The following is a 16,250-nucleotide window of genomic DNA, read 5'->3' on the forward strand; positions in this document are numbered from 1 at the left end:
AGAGAGTAGAGGAGGAATTCGGTTTCGAACAGACGGGAGCTCTCAGGTTTCCTTGCGAAGAAGAGGATTTCGAGGAAATTCTTCGACTTTCGAAGAAAGATTTGAGGAAGAAGCTTTAGCCGTTCTATAAAAACTAGAGTGTAGCAGACATCTAGCTATCCTGTTAATGCAGAGATGAAGATTCAGGAAAGAAATCTGCACTAGTGCTTTCTAGATTTTCTTAATTCTTTGCATTCAATGATTATAGAAAGTTGAATCTCGGAGATATATTTAACGTCAAGATCGAGCTTTTCACCCGTTGCTTCTGTATGATATTTGAAGACATTCATCTTTGTCCACATAATGTGATGCCAGTTTCAGAACTTTGAATACTGTAATACGAATATTTAACAGGCCAATGGAATCGTAATGACAAATGCCGCATTTATTTGAAAGAAATCGTTAATACATGGCACAGAGAAAGAGGTTGAAAATTGAAGAAAGAAGAATGGAATTCAATCGTGTTTAGAATTGAACAATTGAGACAATCTCGTTCAGGGGGAAAGAAGTCCAGCTCGACTTCCTCTCGCTACCTCCTAAAACAGAAAGCTTGAAAATGGTTTTGAAATCAGCACATATGCAGATCGGAGGTTGGAGGATGTAGCTTCTGGTTGGACAGCTTCCCGTCCAGGACAACCCAAGCCATCTTCAGACCCCAACTAAGATGAACGTCGAAGTGACAATGCATGAACCAGACTCCTGCATTCACGTAAAAGAAAAACGAAGGTCGGAACCTTAATCAAAGAGAATTCAGATATCTGAGAAGCTTGATGAATTTCAGGGTAATTGAACCAATATAAACTCCTGGATTGTCCGCCATGAAACGAATGGCGACCCAACCTCCGGACGGGACACCCACGGTGTTTCTCTCAATCGGCTCGGCCAGATTGAACCTCTGTGGGTCCTTGTTCGGGTCGAAGTTGCCGAATCCTTGTCCCACCACGAAGAAGTTGAAACCATGGAGATGGAGAGGTGGCTCTCCGCGCCCAGTATGCTCGATCTTGCATCACCAGCGCCACGCTCGTGTTGAATGGAAGCACCACCACCTTAGTTCCATTGCTCACGAAGGTGTTGTTTTGCTGCGTTCCCGTGTAATTGAGGGGGAAAGGAGGCACGCTAGGGAAATCCCTGGTGTAGACGCCGTTCGTTCGGCCAGAAAAGTAGGCTTGTAGCAGCACCGTGGTTGGCCTAATGAAGGAGACGTTGTTCACTGAAGTGGCGAATTTGGTGCCACTAGGGCCTTGGCACGTTTGGTTCTTTGGGCAGGGGTTGGTTCCCAAGCTCACTGTGAAGAAGAACCGCTAGTTCACGCTCTGGGGAACTTTTGCCGGGAACTGAGAATTGGCCAGGCTACAAAGCGTATCGCTGAAGTTTGCGGCGAAGGCGGTGTCGTTGAGAGCAGGAAGATGTGGTTTTAGAAGAGATAGAGGGTTGCTCTTGGAGGAAGAAGATGAATTGGATTTAAGGTATTCGAGAATTCCGGCGGTGGTGGTGTTGTCAAAGTTGCCAAGACCGGTGGCATAGGGCCTCGCTGCCATGAGAATGCTCGCATTTGGGTAGAATGGTTTGGTCTTCTCAGGAGGACATTACTGGCCTGTCCGGGAGTTATGAGGAGAGTCTCGGTGTAGAAGGGCTTCACTGAAACTGCATCCACATCTACCACTATAAGGGCGTGGTTAGCAATTCTGAAGAAAATATCGTCCTTGATGTTAGAATTATGGTTTCAAATATATTATTTATTAAATAAAATTACCATGATTTATAGGCGTGGGGCCCACTTATAGATGCTTTGTAATTGGATGTTCAATACAGGGAATAATGACCAACACATCCCCCTATAGAGGTAGATTAATTGGGTGCATTGACTTAGAGGATACATCCCTTGGGAATATTGGAAATGTATCTCTCTTGAAGGGATGTATATCTCTTTAGAGGATGTATCTCTCCTAAGGGGATGTATCCTTATGAATAGTCATTAGTGTCACACCCTTTGGAAATCTATAAATTCCTCTATGGTCCTACAAGTGAGGCTAAGGCTATTTGCACACCCAGTCTGGATGAACGTGAGCAAGCTTATCACTTGTAAACGAATTATCAAAAGTTATCTTGTGCACTTCAAGTTCTATTTATATTCTTCAAGATGAAATATATGCTCTCTTTATTCTTCTTATTTCAATTCTACGTTATATGTATGGCTCTCATGATAACAAGAATTATGGAGGATTTAATATCTATTTCTATGATGTTTATATTATTATTATTAGACATCAAGTCTAACAAATACAAGTGAATAATGTCTCTGCTGGTATCATAGAGATAGATTCTAATTTTCTATTTTTTTCATATTTTTTGGATATTTTGGCTATTTATTTATGAATAGAAATAAGCTTAGTTTAGGCTTATTATGTTCTAACACCGCAGGTGGGCCTGCTAATGCGGGGGGCCCTGTGCGCTGATCTACTGGTGCGGGTTGCTCTGCGTAGGCCTGCCAATGCGCGGGCTACTATTTGGGCATGCCTGTTAACACGCGGGCTTGTGTGGTCCGGGTCTGTAATGACCCAGGACCATGAACCAAACCGGGTTTTACTAATATAATGAGCCAGAATGTGTTTTAAGAGTTGTTTTGACCCAAAATTTTATTTTTAATGGAATTTACATGTTATTTGGAATTTATTTGGCTATTTGAGATCCAAGACTATAGGTATGAAGATTTATATGTTGATATTTTATAAATAGTTCATATCTAATTGGTTTAGTTGTTGGATAATTATTTCTTTGCTATAATTTCTTGAAGTATTTATAATTTGTCTTATTGCATGCCTTGTTATATATTTATGTATTTTATGTGAAAATTAATTTAATTATATAATTTGCAAAATCCCCAAAGGGTAATGGGAGTTGTATAATTAGACTAGTATATTGTAAATTAATTCATATGAATCCCCAAAGGGTAAGTGTGAATTAATTTATTTGTTTGTTTGTTTGTGATATTGTTGTTTGTTTATTATGTGTGGAATGATTGGCCTAGTAACTCTCATGAATCCCCAAAGGGTAAGTGGGAGTACTAGATGGCTCAGATGATTGTATAATTATGTATGTACTCCCAAATATTGAAATATTTTCTGGATGACAGGAAAATCTAGTAGTGGACATAATTTTGCTGAGTCCCTAAAGAAAATGTACTTGATGGAACTAATTATGTGAACTGGTCACAACGGGTTGACTTAATGCTACGAGGCTATAGGTTTGATAAGATTATCAAAGTGGATACTCCTCCTCAAAAACCTTCCCGAATAAACTATCCCGATAATCTGAAACAGTATAAGAACAACCTTAGAAAATTCAAGGAATGAGATAATGCTAATGAAATTTCTAGGTCACATATTCTTGGGGCTCTAAGTGAGACTCTCTTGATGACTTATTTTCATGTCCCCACTACAAAAGAGATTCTCGACCAAATTGAGGTTAAATATGGTAAAAAGTCGTCTACTCACATCAATAACTTATGGCAAAAGGTCACTCGTGCCAAATGCCCAGAAAATGCTGATGTGAGAAAATATGTAAATGACATGCTTGCCATGGCAGATGAGTTACAATATTATGGTAGACCAATGGATGAAGAAACTAAAGTGGTCACCATTATCAACTCTTTACTCAAATCTCTCAAATATATTCAAGATTTTTATTCTTTGTCCAAGACAAAGTGGACAATATTTGATTTGGTTAATATGATCGACCACCAGTCCGATAGATTTAATCCAAGTATTGAGTTAGATAAACCTTCACCTAGCGCTAACATAGTTTTGAAGCAGAAGAAGAAGAATTTTAAGAAAACGGGAAAGAACTTTCGATTTCAAAACTTCAAGGACAAAAAGGTCAATCAACAAAAGGTTGAAGTACATGCAAATCAACGTGTTTGCTCTTCTGTAATAAGCCAGGACATATAAAGAATTATTGTAGGGCTTTGAAAACCATGCAAGAAGGGCAACAGGAGAACACTAGTGAGTCCTTATCTCTTGAAACTTGTACTATTTATATCAAGCCTTTTAGTTGGTGGGCTGATTCTGGTGCAACTGTTCATGTATCAAATGAGTTGTAGGGCTTCAAGGAGCTAAGAAAGATTGACGACATAACAAGCTTTATTTACATGGGAAAATGATAAAGATACCCTTCTCATCCAAAGGTTCAAGAAGTTCTCATGTTTTGGATATTATTCATTCTGATATATATGGACCTATGAATGTGAATACTCATAATGGTAATTCATATTTTATCACATTTATAGATGATTGCTCAAGATATGGAAGAGTATATTTACTGCATAGAAAAAATGAGGCCTTAGATTATTTCAAAACCTTTAAATTGGAGGTAGAAAATTCGACAGGAAGGAAGATCAAAACATTACACACCGACAGAGGTGGAAAGTATTGTTCAGAGTTATACTCTGAATTTTGCAAGTCAAACGGGATTATCCATATGTTTAGCATGACTATACTAGAGATGGTAAGATCTATGATGGCACTTGCAAATTTGCCAATATCCTTTTGGGGCGGAGCACTATTGAAAGCTACCTATATCTCAAATAGAGTGCCTTCAAAGTCAGTTGAGAAAACACTTTATGAGGTATGGTCAGGCAAAACTCCTAGTCTTAACCATTTTAAACTATGGGGATGTGTTGTTCATGTTTTAAAACTTGATCCTAAGGACAAATTGAAGGTTAAGACTCGAAGATGTTTATTCGTTGGGTACTTTGAACATTCGAAAGGATATAGGTTATATGATCCCAAGGAGAAAGTGATTTTTGAAAGTAGACATGTAAAATTCATTGACGATAGATTTGATTGTGATGAAGATTTAGGTACGAAGTCTCACTTGGAAGAATATGTTGAAATGTTTTCTTCTGAATCTCCTTCTAATATAGAGAATTCTACCCAAATGGATATTCGAAGAGGGATTAGAGAAAGAAAACCTAGTAAACTCCTATCATCTTCGGATTTTTATACCTATGCTTGAGAAACTTATGAAAGAACAAGGTTGAATGAAGACGTTACTGATCTTGACACTTACGAGCAAGCATTCCTTGATGTGGATTCCAACAAGTGGAAGTCGGCAATGGAAGAAGAGATGGATTTTATGTATAAAAATGAAGTTTGGAAACTTGTTGATCCTCCTACATCAGTTAAGTCCATTAAGTGCAAGTGGATTTTTACAAGGAAGAGAAATGTTGAAGGTAAAGTTGAACTCATCTTGTTGCCAAGGGTTTTACTCAACAATATGGGATTGATTATGATGAAACATTCTCTCCTGTTGCACGAATACCATCCATTCGTGCTCTCCTGGTATTGGTTGCATATTATGACTATGAGTTGTTCCAAATGGATGTTAAAACTGATTTTCTAAATGGAAATTTGGATGAGGAGATTTATATGGAACAACCACGTGGATTTGTTAGACCTGGAACTGAAGCAAAGGTGTGTAAGTTGGACAAGTCTATTTATGGTTTGAAACAAGCCTCAACACTATGGAATATCAAGTTCAATGAAGCAATTACATCGTATGGTTTTACTCAAATCCAGAAGATCCTTTTGTTTATATCAAAACAGTGGGAAACCGCATTGTTTTTCTTACTTTATACGTAGATGATATTTTATTACCTTGAAATGATATTCAGTTACTCCAAAGTATAAAGACATGGTAGTTTCTGACATTTGATATGAAAGGTCTTGGGGAAGCTTCTTATATTCTTGGCATTAAAATTCTACGGGATAGAGCATTGCAAAAATTGAGTTTGTCTCAAGAGAAGTATATCGACACTCTTCTGGATCGGTTTCACATGTCTAACTGTATACAAGGTAAAGTACCTTATGATAGCACTAAAAAGATGAGTCAGGTGGATTGTCCTTCTCACCTCAAAGATAAGTTGGACGAATCTAAGTATCCATATGCTTCTGCTGTGGAGAGTTTTATGTATGCTCTTATATGTACAAGACCTGATCTTGCTTATGTTGTTGGGGTTCTTAGCCGGTTTCAGGCTAATCCAGGTTTCAGTCACTGGGAAGGGGTTAAATGGGTAATGCGCTATCTAAAACGAACAAAGTTATATGCTTTGACTTATCAAGTGGACAAGTTGGAATTGATTGGTTATTCCGACTCAAATTACCAAGGATGTATTGATACACGCAAGTCTACTTTTGGTTTTATCTTTATGTTTGGCGGAGGTGCCATTTCTTGGAAAAGCAAGAAGCAAAATTGTGTCGCGCAATCAACCATGGAGGCAGAATATGTGGCTATGAACTTAGCTACAAGGGAAGTCGTCTATCTTCGCAAATTCTTGCGAAGTCTTCTAGTGGTAGACTGTGTGGAGTGACCTATTCCTCTCTTTTGTGATAACGCATCTGCTATTGCTATCACAAAAGATCTGAAGTGTCACTCCAATGCTAAACATATCAAAGGGAAATGCCACTACATACGAGACATGCTGAGGAAGGAGAAAATTGTTATTTATAAGATATCTTCTCCAGACAACTTAGCTGATCCACTAACCAAGTGTCTTCCCATGACCAGTTTAACTTTCCATGTGGGGAACATGGGTTTGATTTGTTTATAATTGATGAGACGAAGTGGGAGAACATTCTTTTGTATACATTGTAGTCTCAATAATTTGTCATACTATGTCATGACATTGTAATTTATATTCCATGGAATGACCATTTTGAAAGAATGCATATGCTTTTGTGTGATAATATGAGTACTCAGTGTATGCCTTGAGATTCAGCTTCCCTATTAGGTATGCACTTATATGTGTATACGTGAGGGTCTCAATAGGGGATGACAGCTGAGTCTCTAAATTGTCCAGGGCAATGGGACTGCATAGGCACAATTTTCTTTACGGCAAATACTCATGCTGGTATAGAGCATTACCCTGAGCTCCTCAAGTACTGAGTATGCTATGGACGGTGAGATGCCTTGATGTCCAGCTTTTCTATTAGGTATATACTTGTATGTATATACGGAAGGGTCTCAATAGGAAGGTAGGGTTGGATGTCTAAATTATTCAGGCCTATGGTACTGATTAGGCACAGTTACCTTAGTGGCTAATACTCGAACTGGTAAAGAGCTTCACCCTGAGTTCAGTTCCAAGTATGCTATGAATGGAGACCCGCTGAACTGACAAATTCGACAAGTATGGATTTGGTTTATTCCCCAGCCTAGGATATCTAAGATATATATTGTGTAGGCCTGGGTTAACTACACATGTATATTAAAGTGTTTAAGGTAATGCCTATGGTCATGGTATGGTTTTATGTGTAAAGATTGGTTTTTCATGTTTTTTTTGAAAATCGGAATTTGAAACCAAGTGGGAGTTTGTTGGAATTATGGTTTCAAATATATTATTTATGAAATAAAATTACCATGATTTATAGGCGTGGGGTCCACCTCTAGATGTTTTGTCATTGGATGTTTAGTACAGGGAATAATGGCCAGCACATCCCCCTGTAGAGGTAGATTAATTGGGTGCATTGACTTAGTGGATACATCCTTTTGGAATATGGAGATGTATCTCTCTTGAGGGGATGTATCTCTCCCAAGGGGATGTATCCTTATGAATAGTCATTAGTGCCACACCCTTTTGGAAACCTGTAAATTCCTCTATGGTCTTACAAGTGAGGCTAAGGCTATTTGCACACTCAGTCTGGCTGAACGGGAGCAAGCTTATCACTTGTTATTGAATTATCAAAGGTTATCTTGTGCACTTCAAGTACTATTTATATTCTTCAAGATAAAAGGTATGCTCTCTTTATTCTTCTTATTTCAATTCTATGATATATGTATGGCTCTTATGATAAGAAGAATTATGGAGGATTTAATATCTATTTCTATGATGTTTATGTTAATATTATTAGACATCAAGTCTAACAGTTGAGTGTAGCGTTGATCAGTCCAAGAAGATAAGCTTTCCTCGACTGCACCCTCAGCTTATACGTATCTGCATTATCAACAAACCAAACCAAAATGAAAGCATCAGCCATTACCCAAAAGCTGATACGTAGAATTGCTTTCTTGTACCTTGAATCGATCAGCCACATTGCATTTAACATTCAATTAATAGCTTCCAATTCCCACCTTTGGACGAGTCTGTATTGGGCATTGGGTGATGTAGGCGGGACCATCTGCCCAGCTGCTCCGAAGCTGCCAAATGTCATGCCTAGTTTTACATCAATTAGTGCAGAAACATAAACACAGGCGCTCACTGATCCGTAACTACAAAACAGAGAAGCATAGGGCCCAGGGAACTGTCCATTGACTGTCACAATGCTCTTCGTGTGGCACAGCTGAATCACATTTCGTGTCTCAATCTGTAATCGGGAGAAACAAAAAACTAAAGGTTTACGACACTAGTAGTTCTCCATAAAGTCTTTCTACTTTATTGAGGAAGAAGAAGATAAGACATCGAGATACATACATTGAAGTGGTATTGTCTGGTGCGCTGGTCATGACTGAGCACAGGAATGATTGAAAGGGTGATAAGAACAAATAGTACATGAAGCAGAATGCTACCCATCTCTGTAAAGATTAAAACCTTTATTCACCACCATCTTTACAAATCATTCGCATCACATATTTATATAGAAAATTGTAAACTGAAAATTACTAATTTTGGTGTTGTGATCTATCTATGCCGGATCTGTGATCCGTCGGTTCCAACAGATGGTAGTCTGGTCTGCAGGCTTCCGTTGGGATTGGAACAGACGTGAAGTTTGGATTGAAAAAAAATCAAAGAGAAGGTGTGGAATACTTTTGGTGAAAATATCCGCAATTTGTAGGTGAGATGGCACATACTGTGTGTGAAGTTTGTCTGCAGCAACAAGTTCTCAAAGGAAATGATAATCTAACTCAACATGTTTGGCGTATTTGTGAGATACTGTATTGGAGCTGAAGAAGATTGCACTTTTGTTGTCACATAAGAGTAGAGGTGGTTGTGGAAGTGGAATATGTAGATCGGTAAGAAGATGTGTAAGCCAAATAGTATCAGCTGTAGTGTGCGCTAGAGCACGATACTCAGATTCACAGCTGGAACGAGATACCGTTGGCTGCTTTTTAGCACTCCAAGATATCAAATTGTTCCCAAGATAAATGGTGTAACCAGAGGTGGAGAGACGAGTATCAGAACATCCAACCCAGTCAGCATCAAAGTAAGCGACAAGAGCAACGAAAGTAGCAGATGGACGAAAAATAAGGCCAAAGTGAATGATACCTTTGACATAGCGCAAAATACATTTAACAACAAGAAAATGATCGTCAGTGGGAGCATGAAGGTATTGACTAACAGAGTTTATCGCATGGGTGATGTCAGGGCGAGTGATGGTCAAGTATTGAAAGACACCAAAGAGAAACCTGTAGAGAGTGGGATCCGAAAATAGAGAACCATCTGCAGACAGATGCTGTGAAATGACCATATGCGTAGGAACCAACTTGCTATCAAGTAGATGAGCGTGAGTAAGAATATCTCGTGCATATTTGAGTTGACCGATAAATAAGCCATCAGTAGTTGGCGAAGCTTCAAGACCAAGAAAGTAGCTGAGTGAACCCAAATATTTAGTTGCAAACTCAGAATGAAGCTCATGAGTGAACCTGGTGATAAGTGTTGAGTTGTTGTGAGTAATAATTATGTTATGAACATAGAGGAGCATATATATAGTGTCTGAATACTGATGAAAAACAAATAGAGAAGTGTCAGCACGACTGCAGGAGAATCCAAGTTGATTGACAAAGGAGCTGAAGCACTGGAACCAGGCACAAGGAGCTTGCTTGAGACCGTAGAGAGCTTTTTTCAATTGACATACGTGATACGGATAACGAGGGTGAATGTACCCAAGATGATGTTCCATGTAAACATTTTCAGTGAGATTTTCGTTGAGGAATGCATTCTTGACATCAAGTTAGTCACAACAAGAGAGAGCACAACCCGGACAGTAGTAGCTTTTACCAATGGGCTAAAGGTGTCAGTGTAATCAAGACCAGGGATTTGAGTGTAGCCCTTGGTAACGAGGCGTGCTTTGAGACACTCAATAGATCCATTAGGCATGTATTTTTTCGAAACACTCATTTGGAACCCACAATATTGGTGTTTGTAGGTCAAGGGACTAAAATCCAGGTCCGATTATTTTGCAGAGCTCGAACTTCTTCATCCATGGCAGCAATCCAAGCTGAATTCTTAACGACAAATTTGAATCCTTTAGGCTCAGTAGGGACAAGGAGATCAGAGAGGAGTTCAAAGGAGCCCACGATACGGAGGTCGACCTCTGTCTCTCCCATTGCTGCTTTCACTACTACAACCCGAGGATCAAACCGGTGGATCCGCCACGGCTCTGGTCGCACCCATGGATGAACAAATGGTTTTGGTCGCCATTATGCCAACCGAGGCCGACCTCATTCAACACAAAGTTGCCGCCCTCCTCGTTGTCAGATATGTCGTCTTGATGGTCACTATGTTGATCGATGCAATCAACGTTATGCCCACAATGAGTCAAATGAGTCTCCTGTCCATCTTGTCGAGGTGTTCACAGGATCATGTTCTCTCACTGGATCAGCACCCTCCAGTGGTCTCAAAACCTAGTTTCTCAGTGCCGGCCTTTGCAGCTACTCCTTGAGAGGATTTCTGTGAGCTATTTTTACAAAAAAATGGGGAAGACTCCTGGTATGGGAGCTGGGCGCAAGCTCAAAACCACCGTAGGAGGCAGAAGTGGGCTGACAAAGCATACAAGAAAAGTCATCTTGGTAACGAGTGGAAGAAGCCATTTTCTAGTTCTTCCCATGGCAAAGGCATTGTTCTTGAAAAGATTGGTATTGAAGCCAAGCAGCCCAACTCTACCATTCGTAAGTGTGCTCGAGTTCAACTAATCAAGAATGGAAAGAAAGTCGTAGTCTTTGTTCCCAATGATGGTTGTTTGAACTACATTTAGAAGAATGACAAGGTATTGATTACTGGATTTGGTCGGAGAGGTCATGCCGTGGGAGATATTCCCGGAGTTAGGCTCAAAGTGGTGAAGGTATCCGGTGTGTCTTTGCTGGCACTCTTCAAGGAGAAGAAAGAGAAGCCAAGATCTTAAGATAAAATTCGTTTATATTTATGTTTTCTTCGTTATGTGACTATATGAGTAGGTTTTTTAAGTTGCTTTATTGAAGATATCAACCGTCTTAGATCTTTCCAATTTTTGGTATGAAGACCAGATTTTGAGGGATTTATAGGTGATCAATTTTCTCTATTTAAAAAAAAATATGGTCACCGAAGACTTTTCTCATATTCTCCCCTTTCATACCCTCATCCATATGATTACCATTAAACTTTCTTTCACAACATATCTCTCGTGGAAAAGCCAACTTCTTCCTCTTTTGGAGAGTAATAATCTTCTCCCCTAGGTGGATGGAACCCTCACGCCACCACCTCAGTTTGCTGCCACAGATTCTACCACCCCCTACTACTGAATATTTGCAATGGAGAGCAATGGATTAACATATTCTTAGCCTCCTCCTCCCTCATCGAGGAGGCAATGGCCGAAGTTGTTGGCCTTTCCATTGCACGTGATGTTTGGGTCACATTGGAAAATGCTTTCAGTCATCGGTCAAAGGCTTGGGAAATCTGACTCAAAGAAGATCTTCAGCAGTTAAAGCGCGAAAATCAATCCATTGTCGCTTATACACGCACTTTCAAGGGTCTCTGTGATCAGCTTCACGTGATTGACAAACCAGTTGACAACACTGACCAACTCCACTGATTTCTCCGTGGACTTGGCTTCGAATTTTCCACCCTCTTCGTCACACAAATGGCCCTTATGCCTCTCCCTTGCTTCTCTGACCTCATCTCCCGAGCTGAGAGCTTTGAGCTCTTTCAAAAATCACTCAAAAGCTTTGATACCATGTAAATATTAAAACCTTTATTCACCACGATCTTTACAAATAATTTACATCACATATTGATACAAAAAATTGTAAACTAAAAATTACTCATTCTGGCATTGTGATCCGTCTATGCCGGTCTGTGATCCGTCGGTTCCGGTAGATGGAAGCCTGGTCTGTAGGCTTCCGTTGCATTGCCATTCACAATTTCTGCTAGATCCGAGGGATGATAATTGATGTGTACTAAGTGTGGTTCGGGCTTGACTGCCATAAAAACATGGAGTCGTTTATGTAGAGGAATAAGAACAACATTTGGTTGATTAGGTGACGATATCGTCATGGGGGAAAGACCTCCATGGGTCCAGTTTCATCCATGGCGGAAGGTCTTTCAGTCTAGTCACCCTGCTTTTTGCATGTTGGTGATGCTGAATTTTTTGCTTGGTAATCAAGATAAGGCATCAATGTCAAAGTCACTATTTAATCAAATACCCGCAAAATCGGTTTTACACACTTAATCAGGGTCGCTCAGATGAGCAACTCTCCACTAATCTTGATATGATCTTCTCCAAAGAAAGCAAACGCCCATGTAGTAATTTCATTAATTCCTCCCCGCTGTTGTTTTCCTATAATCAAATGAGAAGAACATTTCAGCTAATGGAGGATTTGAGCAGGAGAGTATCCTTGTCAAGGCTGAAGCTCTTTTCTTGTTGCGTCTTTGTGGCTCATGGTAGTGAGGTTGTTGGAGCACTCAGACTTTTTTTTAAATAGGGAATTTTAGTATATTACTCAATTTTTTAACTTAATTGTTCAAATACCCAATTTTGACTGGTCAATTACATATGTATACAGTCAAATGTGACTTGTAGGCTTTGATCGCTTATGTGGTACCACGTCATCACATCACTTCAGCATTTGAAGATTTTTACACCATGTCGCTCACCATGTCATAGGTAAGCCATGTCATCCTTCATCCTTCATATAGGATGACGTGACATCTGCCACCTAAGGCCCCCCACATCAGTTTTTTTTTCTTATTTTCTTTTCATGATTGATTTAAGTTATTTTGTAATTAAAAAATATTTTAAAAATATTAATTTCTGGTTTTAAAAAACCTTACACAAATAATTTTTTTAAATAATTACTATCTTATTTTACTCAATACCTTATTAATACCTTAATATAATTATTTTATATTAAGATATTATTTAATTTCATACAATATTTTGTAAAAAATAATTTAGTTTTTAATGATGTGTCCTCTTACGCAGAGGATGACATGATTTACTGATGATGTGGGGAGTGATATGGCATAAGATTCTTCAGGTGTTGATGTGGTGTGAAGACATGATACCATATATCGGTCAAAGTTTGGTATTTATATAATTAAATTTAAAAATTAGTTATTTAAATTATTTTTTTTAAAAAAATAGATAATATACTAAAATTTCCTTTTAGAAGATTACAATTGACAAAGATCACCGGAGAGTTCGGTTGCAACCAACGAGCAGCAAACGACAAGGCTTCCAGTTCGGAAACGCTTTCAATCCTCACCTCTACAGAAAACAATATGTTGCTTACGGAAACCGCCTTCGCCATCCAAGCTCCAGTGGGCGGCGCCCATGGGTCATCCGCCATCCAAGCTGAGGGCGTCGTGCAGTCTTAGAAATGTCAAACTCAGATCGTCTGCGAAATCTGGGGAGGTGAGACTTGAGTTTTCTTAATCAATCATCGTCCTCGGATACCATTAACATAAAGCCGAGAATTTTCTACTCTCCCCCAGTCCAAATTGAAACATTCAAGAATTAAAAGAAGAAAATAAAAGATTGAACTGCAGTAAATCTAGTTACTCCTCGCTTCGTTTTCCAACGCATGTACTATCGTACATTTCAGTCATGAAAGATTACATGTGAGCACAGAGCTGTAAAGCTTCTGCTCAGACTGGTTCGAGCTTCAAAACATTAAGTTTTTGCTTGTTTAATCGCAAGATGACGTTTTTAATGGCTGCCATTAACTGGTTTTGGCTCTTTAATCATCTCAGAATTTAGACAAACCGTACATGGTACGACTTGGACTAAATAGTAGCTTTAGCCCGCGATTTAATCATTTTTAACGATCACTACTCTGGCTTAATTTGTTTTATAACAGAGGGTTCGTTACACGTACTACGATCCGTTTTCACCAGTTTGGTTTAAGAACTTACCGTCTCGCTTGACACCCCATCATGTCGACCGATACAAAACAGCAATGGCTGTTTCCATTTGCAGTCCTTGATGCTTTCTAATCAAGCATTATACGGCTTAACGTGTTCTACCTTCACGGTGGGAGACACAAAATCGATTTCAAGGAGGTAATCGATGCTATGAACCGGCCGAAACGAAAAAACTTTACCGGATTTTTGGTGCTCGATTCCGATACAATGGCGTTGCATTTGTACGCTTGGACAACCAATGATTTGGGATGTGTCTGACATTAAAAAGGAGAAATTTATCCTAACAAATCTCAACTCGAGCGGGATCGACTACCAAACAGATCAAGCTCATTTCATGCACTTCTGTTAGTATCTCCATCACGTAGTCGTCTCTCAACAAATCGTGTTTGTGTGATTGTTATTGTAACTTAGTCACAGAATTGTAATGCGGGAACTGAGAATGGAAATCGAGACAATTAACCAGTCGTGATTGCAGAGATGGGTTTGATGATCCCAGAGTTGAAACCAGAAAATTGATTTAGAATGTACGAGAAGAGCAAAGAAAAAACAGAGGATGTAAAAGCTTTGATCCTTGACTGAAGTTTCTCAATTGCCACTGAGGCGTTTTAATTCTCTACCTTGTAATTATTCTCTTTGAATCCGTCTTGCATTACAGTCGCAATATCAGAATGGGGAGGAAGAGGAGGGGGAAGATAAAACAAAACGAAGGAATATGAAAATCAAAAGTCATCTACACAAGGGCTTCGGGGGAAGATGAGATTGGCAAATCTCAGGTTCAGAAGGACGGCATCCAATGGATTCCATATCCCCACCGAAACCCAGTTCATGCACGAAGAACACCTCCCTCTTCTCCTCCACCACCTTTAAGATCCTCTCGAACACTGATACTTCGCATGGGATTCTCAGTACTCCTTCCTGCTGGAACCCAAACTCCTCCTCTGCTTCTCTCAGGAGAATCCCGAACGCTGTGTGGCTCAAATACTCAGTGGGGATGATAAACCTCTTCAGCTCTCTTCCGACGCATACAGCCAGGAACCCCTTCGGGACGACGTCCCCGGAGATGGCGGCAACGGAGGTGTCGGTGAGCGACAGAGTTCTCTTCAGGAACTTGATGCTCTTGTTGCCGCTCTTAGTGCTGCTGGTGCCGATTGTGGAGGTGTTCTTTGGTGCATTCGCAAGCTTCCTCCACTTCTTGAGGATCTGCTGAAGCCTAACAATTTCACTGATCTTGTTGGATTTCTTGGAATCCATGACCTTCCCTTAAAGTTGTTTCAGGAAGCAAGAGATATCAAAGGATTTGAACCTTTTGGTGAGGATCTCAGAGAACTGGGATTAAGATTTATAGAAGTTGGGAATCATCAGACTGTTATTTTTTCCCTTACAATCACATTAAAATATTGTTCTTATTTTAATTGCAAATCCTGATTCAACTGCCCCAATAATCAAAGCCCTTGAACAGTTTTTATTATTAAGAAAAGAGTAATGCTCGAATTTTAAGGTGCTGGCTTATCTTGGTTTTTGTAGTTACAGTTGCTTTTATGAACCTCCTTGTACTCTCCGGATGCTACTCTTTCAGATTTCTGCTCAGCCGACTCGAGGAATCAAACCCACTTATTCTGGGTTGAACTTCTATTAGAAGTTGATTAATACCCAGTTTTTAATCTTTTTCCTCTCAGGTCGGCTGCTTTATCCAAATTTTTTTTACTTACTCCTTTGATACCTCTCTGCAACATTGCTTTCCATCGTGCTTTGACTGCCTTAGTAATTAAACAAATCTGCGCAACTCTTCTCTGAGGATCGAAAAATCAAATAAATCAATACAACTATTCTTTGAAGATCCTTCCAATCTCATCCGAGTAGGATTGAAAATTTTAAGTAAATTAGATATATACCTTTTTTCTCTCTTTGACTTTTGGCTAATCTGCTGTGTTCAACAGTTACAGTCACTTCTTAAAAAACCATCCAGTATTTGCTGCAACTGCCCAAACGATCAAAATTACAGAGGGAGTCGGTCGTTATTCAATAATTTAAATCTCAGACTGGTAATGCTGCGATTTCAAGGTGTTAGGTCTGCCTTGATATGTGCATTTGATAGTTATTTATT

General features: G+C 39.4%; 2 protein-coding genes and 2 pseudogenes across 2 annotated transcripts; 1 reads left to right on the plus strand and 3 right to left on the minus strand.

The window, feature by feature from the left end:
* Positions 1–607: 607 nt before the first annotated feature.
* On the minus strand, positions 608–8,602 carry LOC137937336 (laccase-17-like; annotated as a pseudogene).
* Positions 8,603–8,710: 108 nt separating this feature from the next.
* Positions 8,711–10,126, minus strand: LOC137937337 (uncharacterized mitochondrial protein AtMg00810-like). The gene is made up of 3 exons (XM_068782406.1): positions 9,885–10,126; positions 8,964–9,783; positions 8,711–8,896 (listed from the first exon to the last, which is right to left on the minus strand). Exons 1-3 carry the CDS (start codon positions 10,124–10,126, stop codon positions 8,711–8,713), a joined length of 1,248 nt encoding a protein of 415 aa, XP_068638507.1.
* A 596-nt stretch (positions 10,127–10,722) lies between these two features.
* Positions 10,723–11,184, plus strand: LOC137937868 (small ribosomal subunit protein uS12-like; annotated as a pseudogene).
* A 3,590-nt stretch (positions 11,185–14,774) lies between these two features.
* LOC137937773 (protein SMALL AUXIN UP-REGULATED RNA 51-like) lies at positions 14,775–15,434 on the minus strand. The gene has a single exon (XM_068782941.1). It carries the CDS (start codon positions 15,395–15,397, stop codon positions 14,873–14,875), a length of 525 nt encoding a protein of 174 aa, XP_068639042.1. The 5' UTR covers positions 15,398–15,434; the 3' UTR covers positions 14,775–14,872.
* Positions 15,435–16,250: the final 816 nt, after the last annotated feature.

The sequence above is a fragment of the Aristolochia californica genome, unplaced genomic scaffold, assembly GCF_029961685.1.
Source record: "Aristolochia californica isolate CCGP_79_NKW_82.1479 unplaced genomic scaffold, dmAriCali1.0.hap1 SCAF_7, whole genome shotgun sequence".
In the NCBI taxonomy this organism is placed as follows: Eukaryota; Viridiplantae; Streptophyta; class Magnoliopsida; order Piperales; family Aristolochiaceae; genus Aristolochia; species Aristolochia californica.

What these genes read in the sequence shown, in the direction of transcription:
- LOC137937337 (XM_068782406.1), bottom strand. Translation starts at nt 10,126, where the DNA reads ATGCCTAATGGATCTATTGAGTGTCTCAAAGCACGCCTCGTTACCAAG. An exon ending in ACCCTCGTTATCCGTATCAC is followed by an intron (nt 9,784 to 9,884) that starts GTATGTCAATTG and finishes ATTCTCCTGCAG; the next exon opens with TCGTGCTGACACTTCTCTAT. An exon ending in TCTTCTTCAGCTCCAATACA is followed by an intron (nt 8,897 to 8,963) that starts GTATCTCACAAA and finishes TTGTTGCTGCAG; the next exon opens with ACAAACTTCACACACAGTAT.
- LOC137937773 (XM_068782941.1), bottom strand. Translation starts at nt 15,397, where the DNA reads ATGGATTCCAAGAAATCCAACAAGATCAGTGAAATTGTTAGGCTTCAG.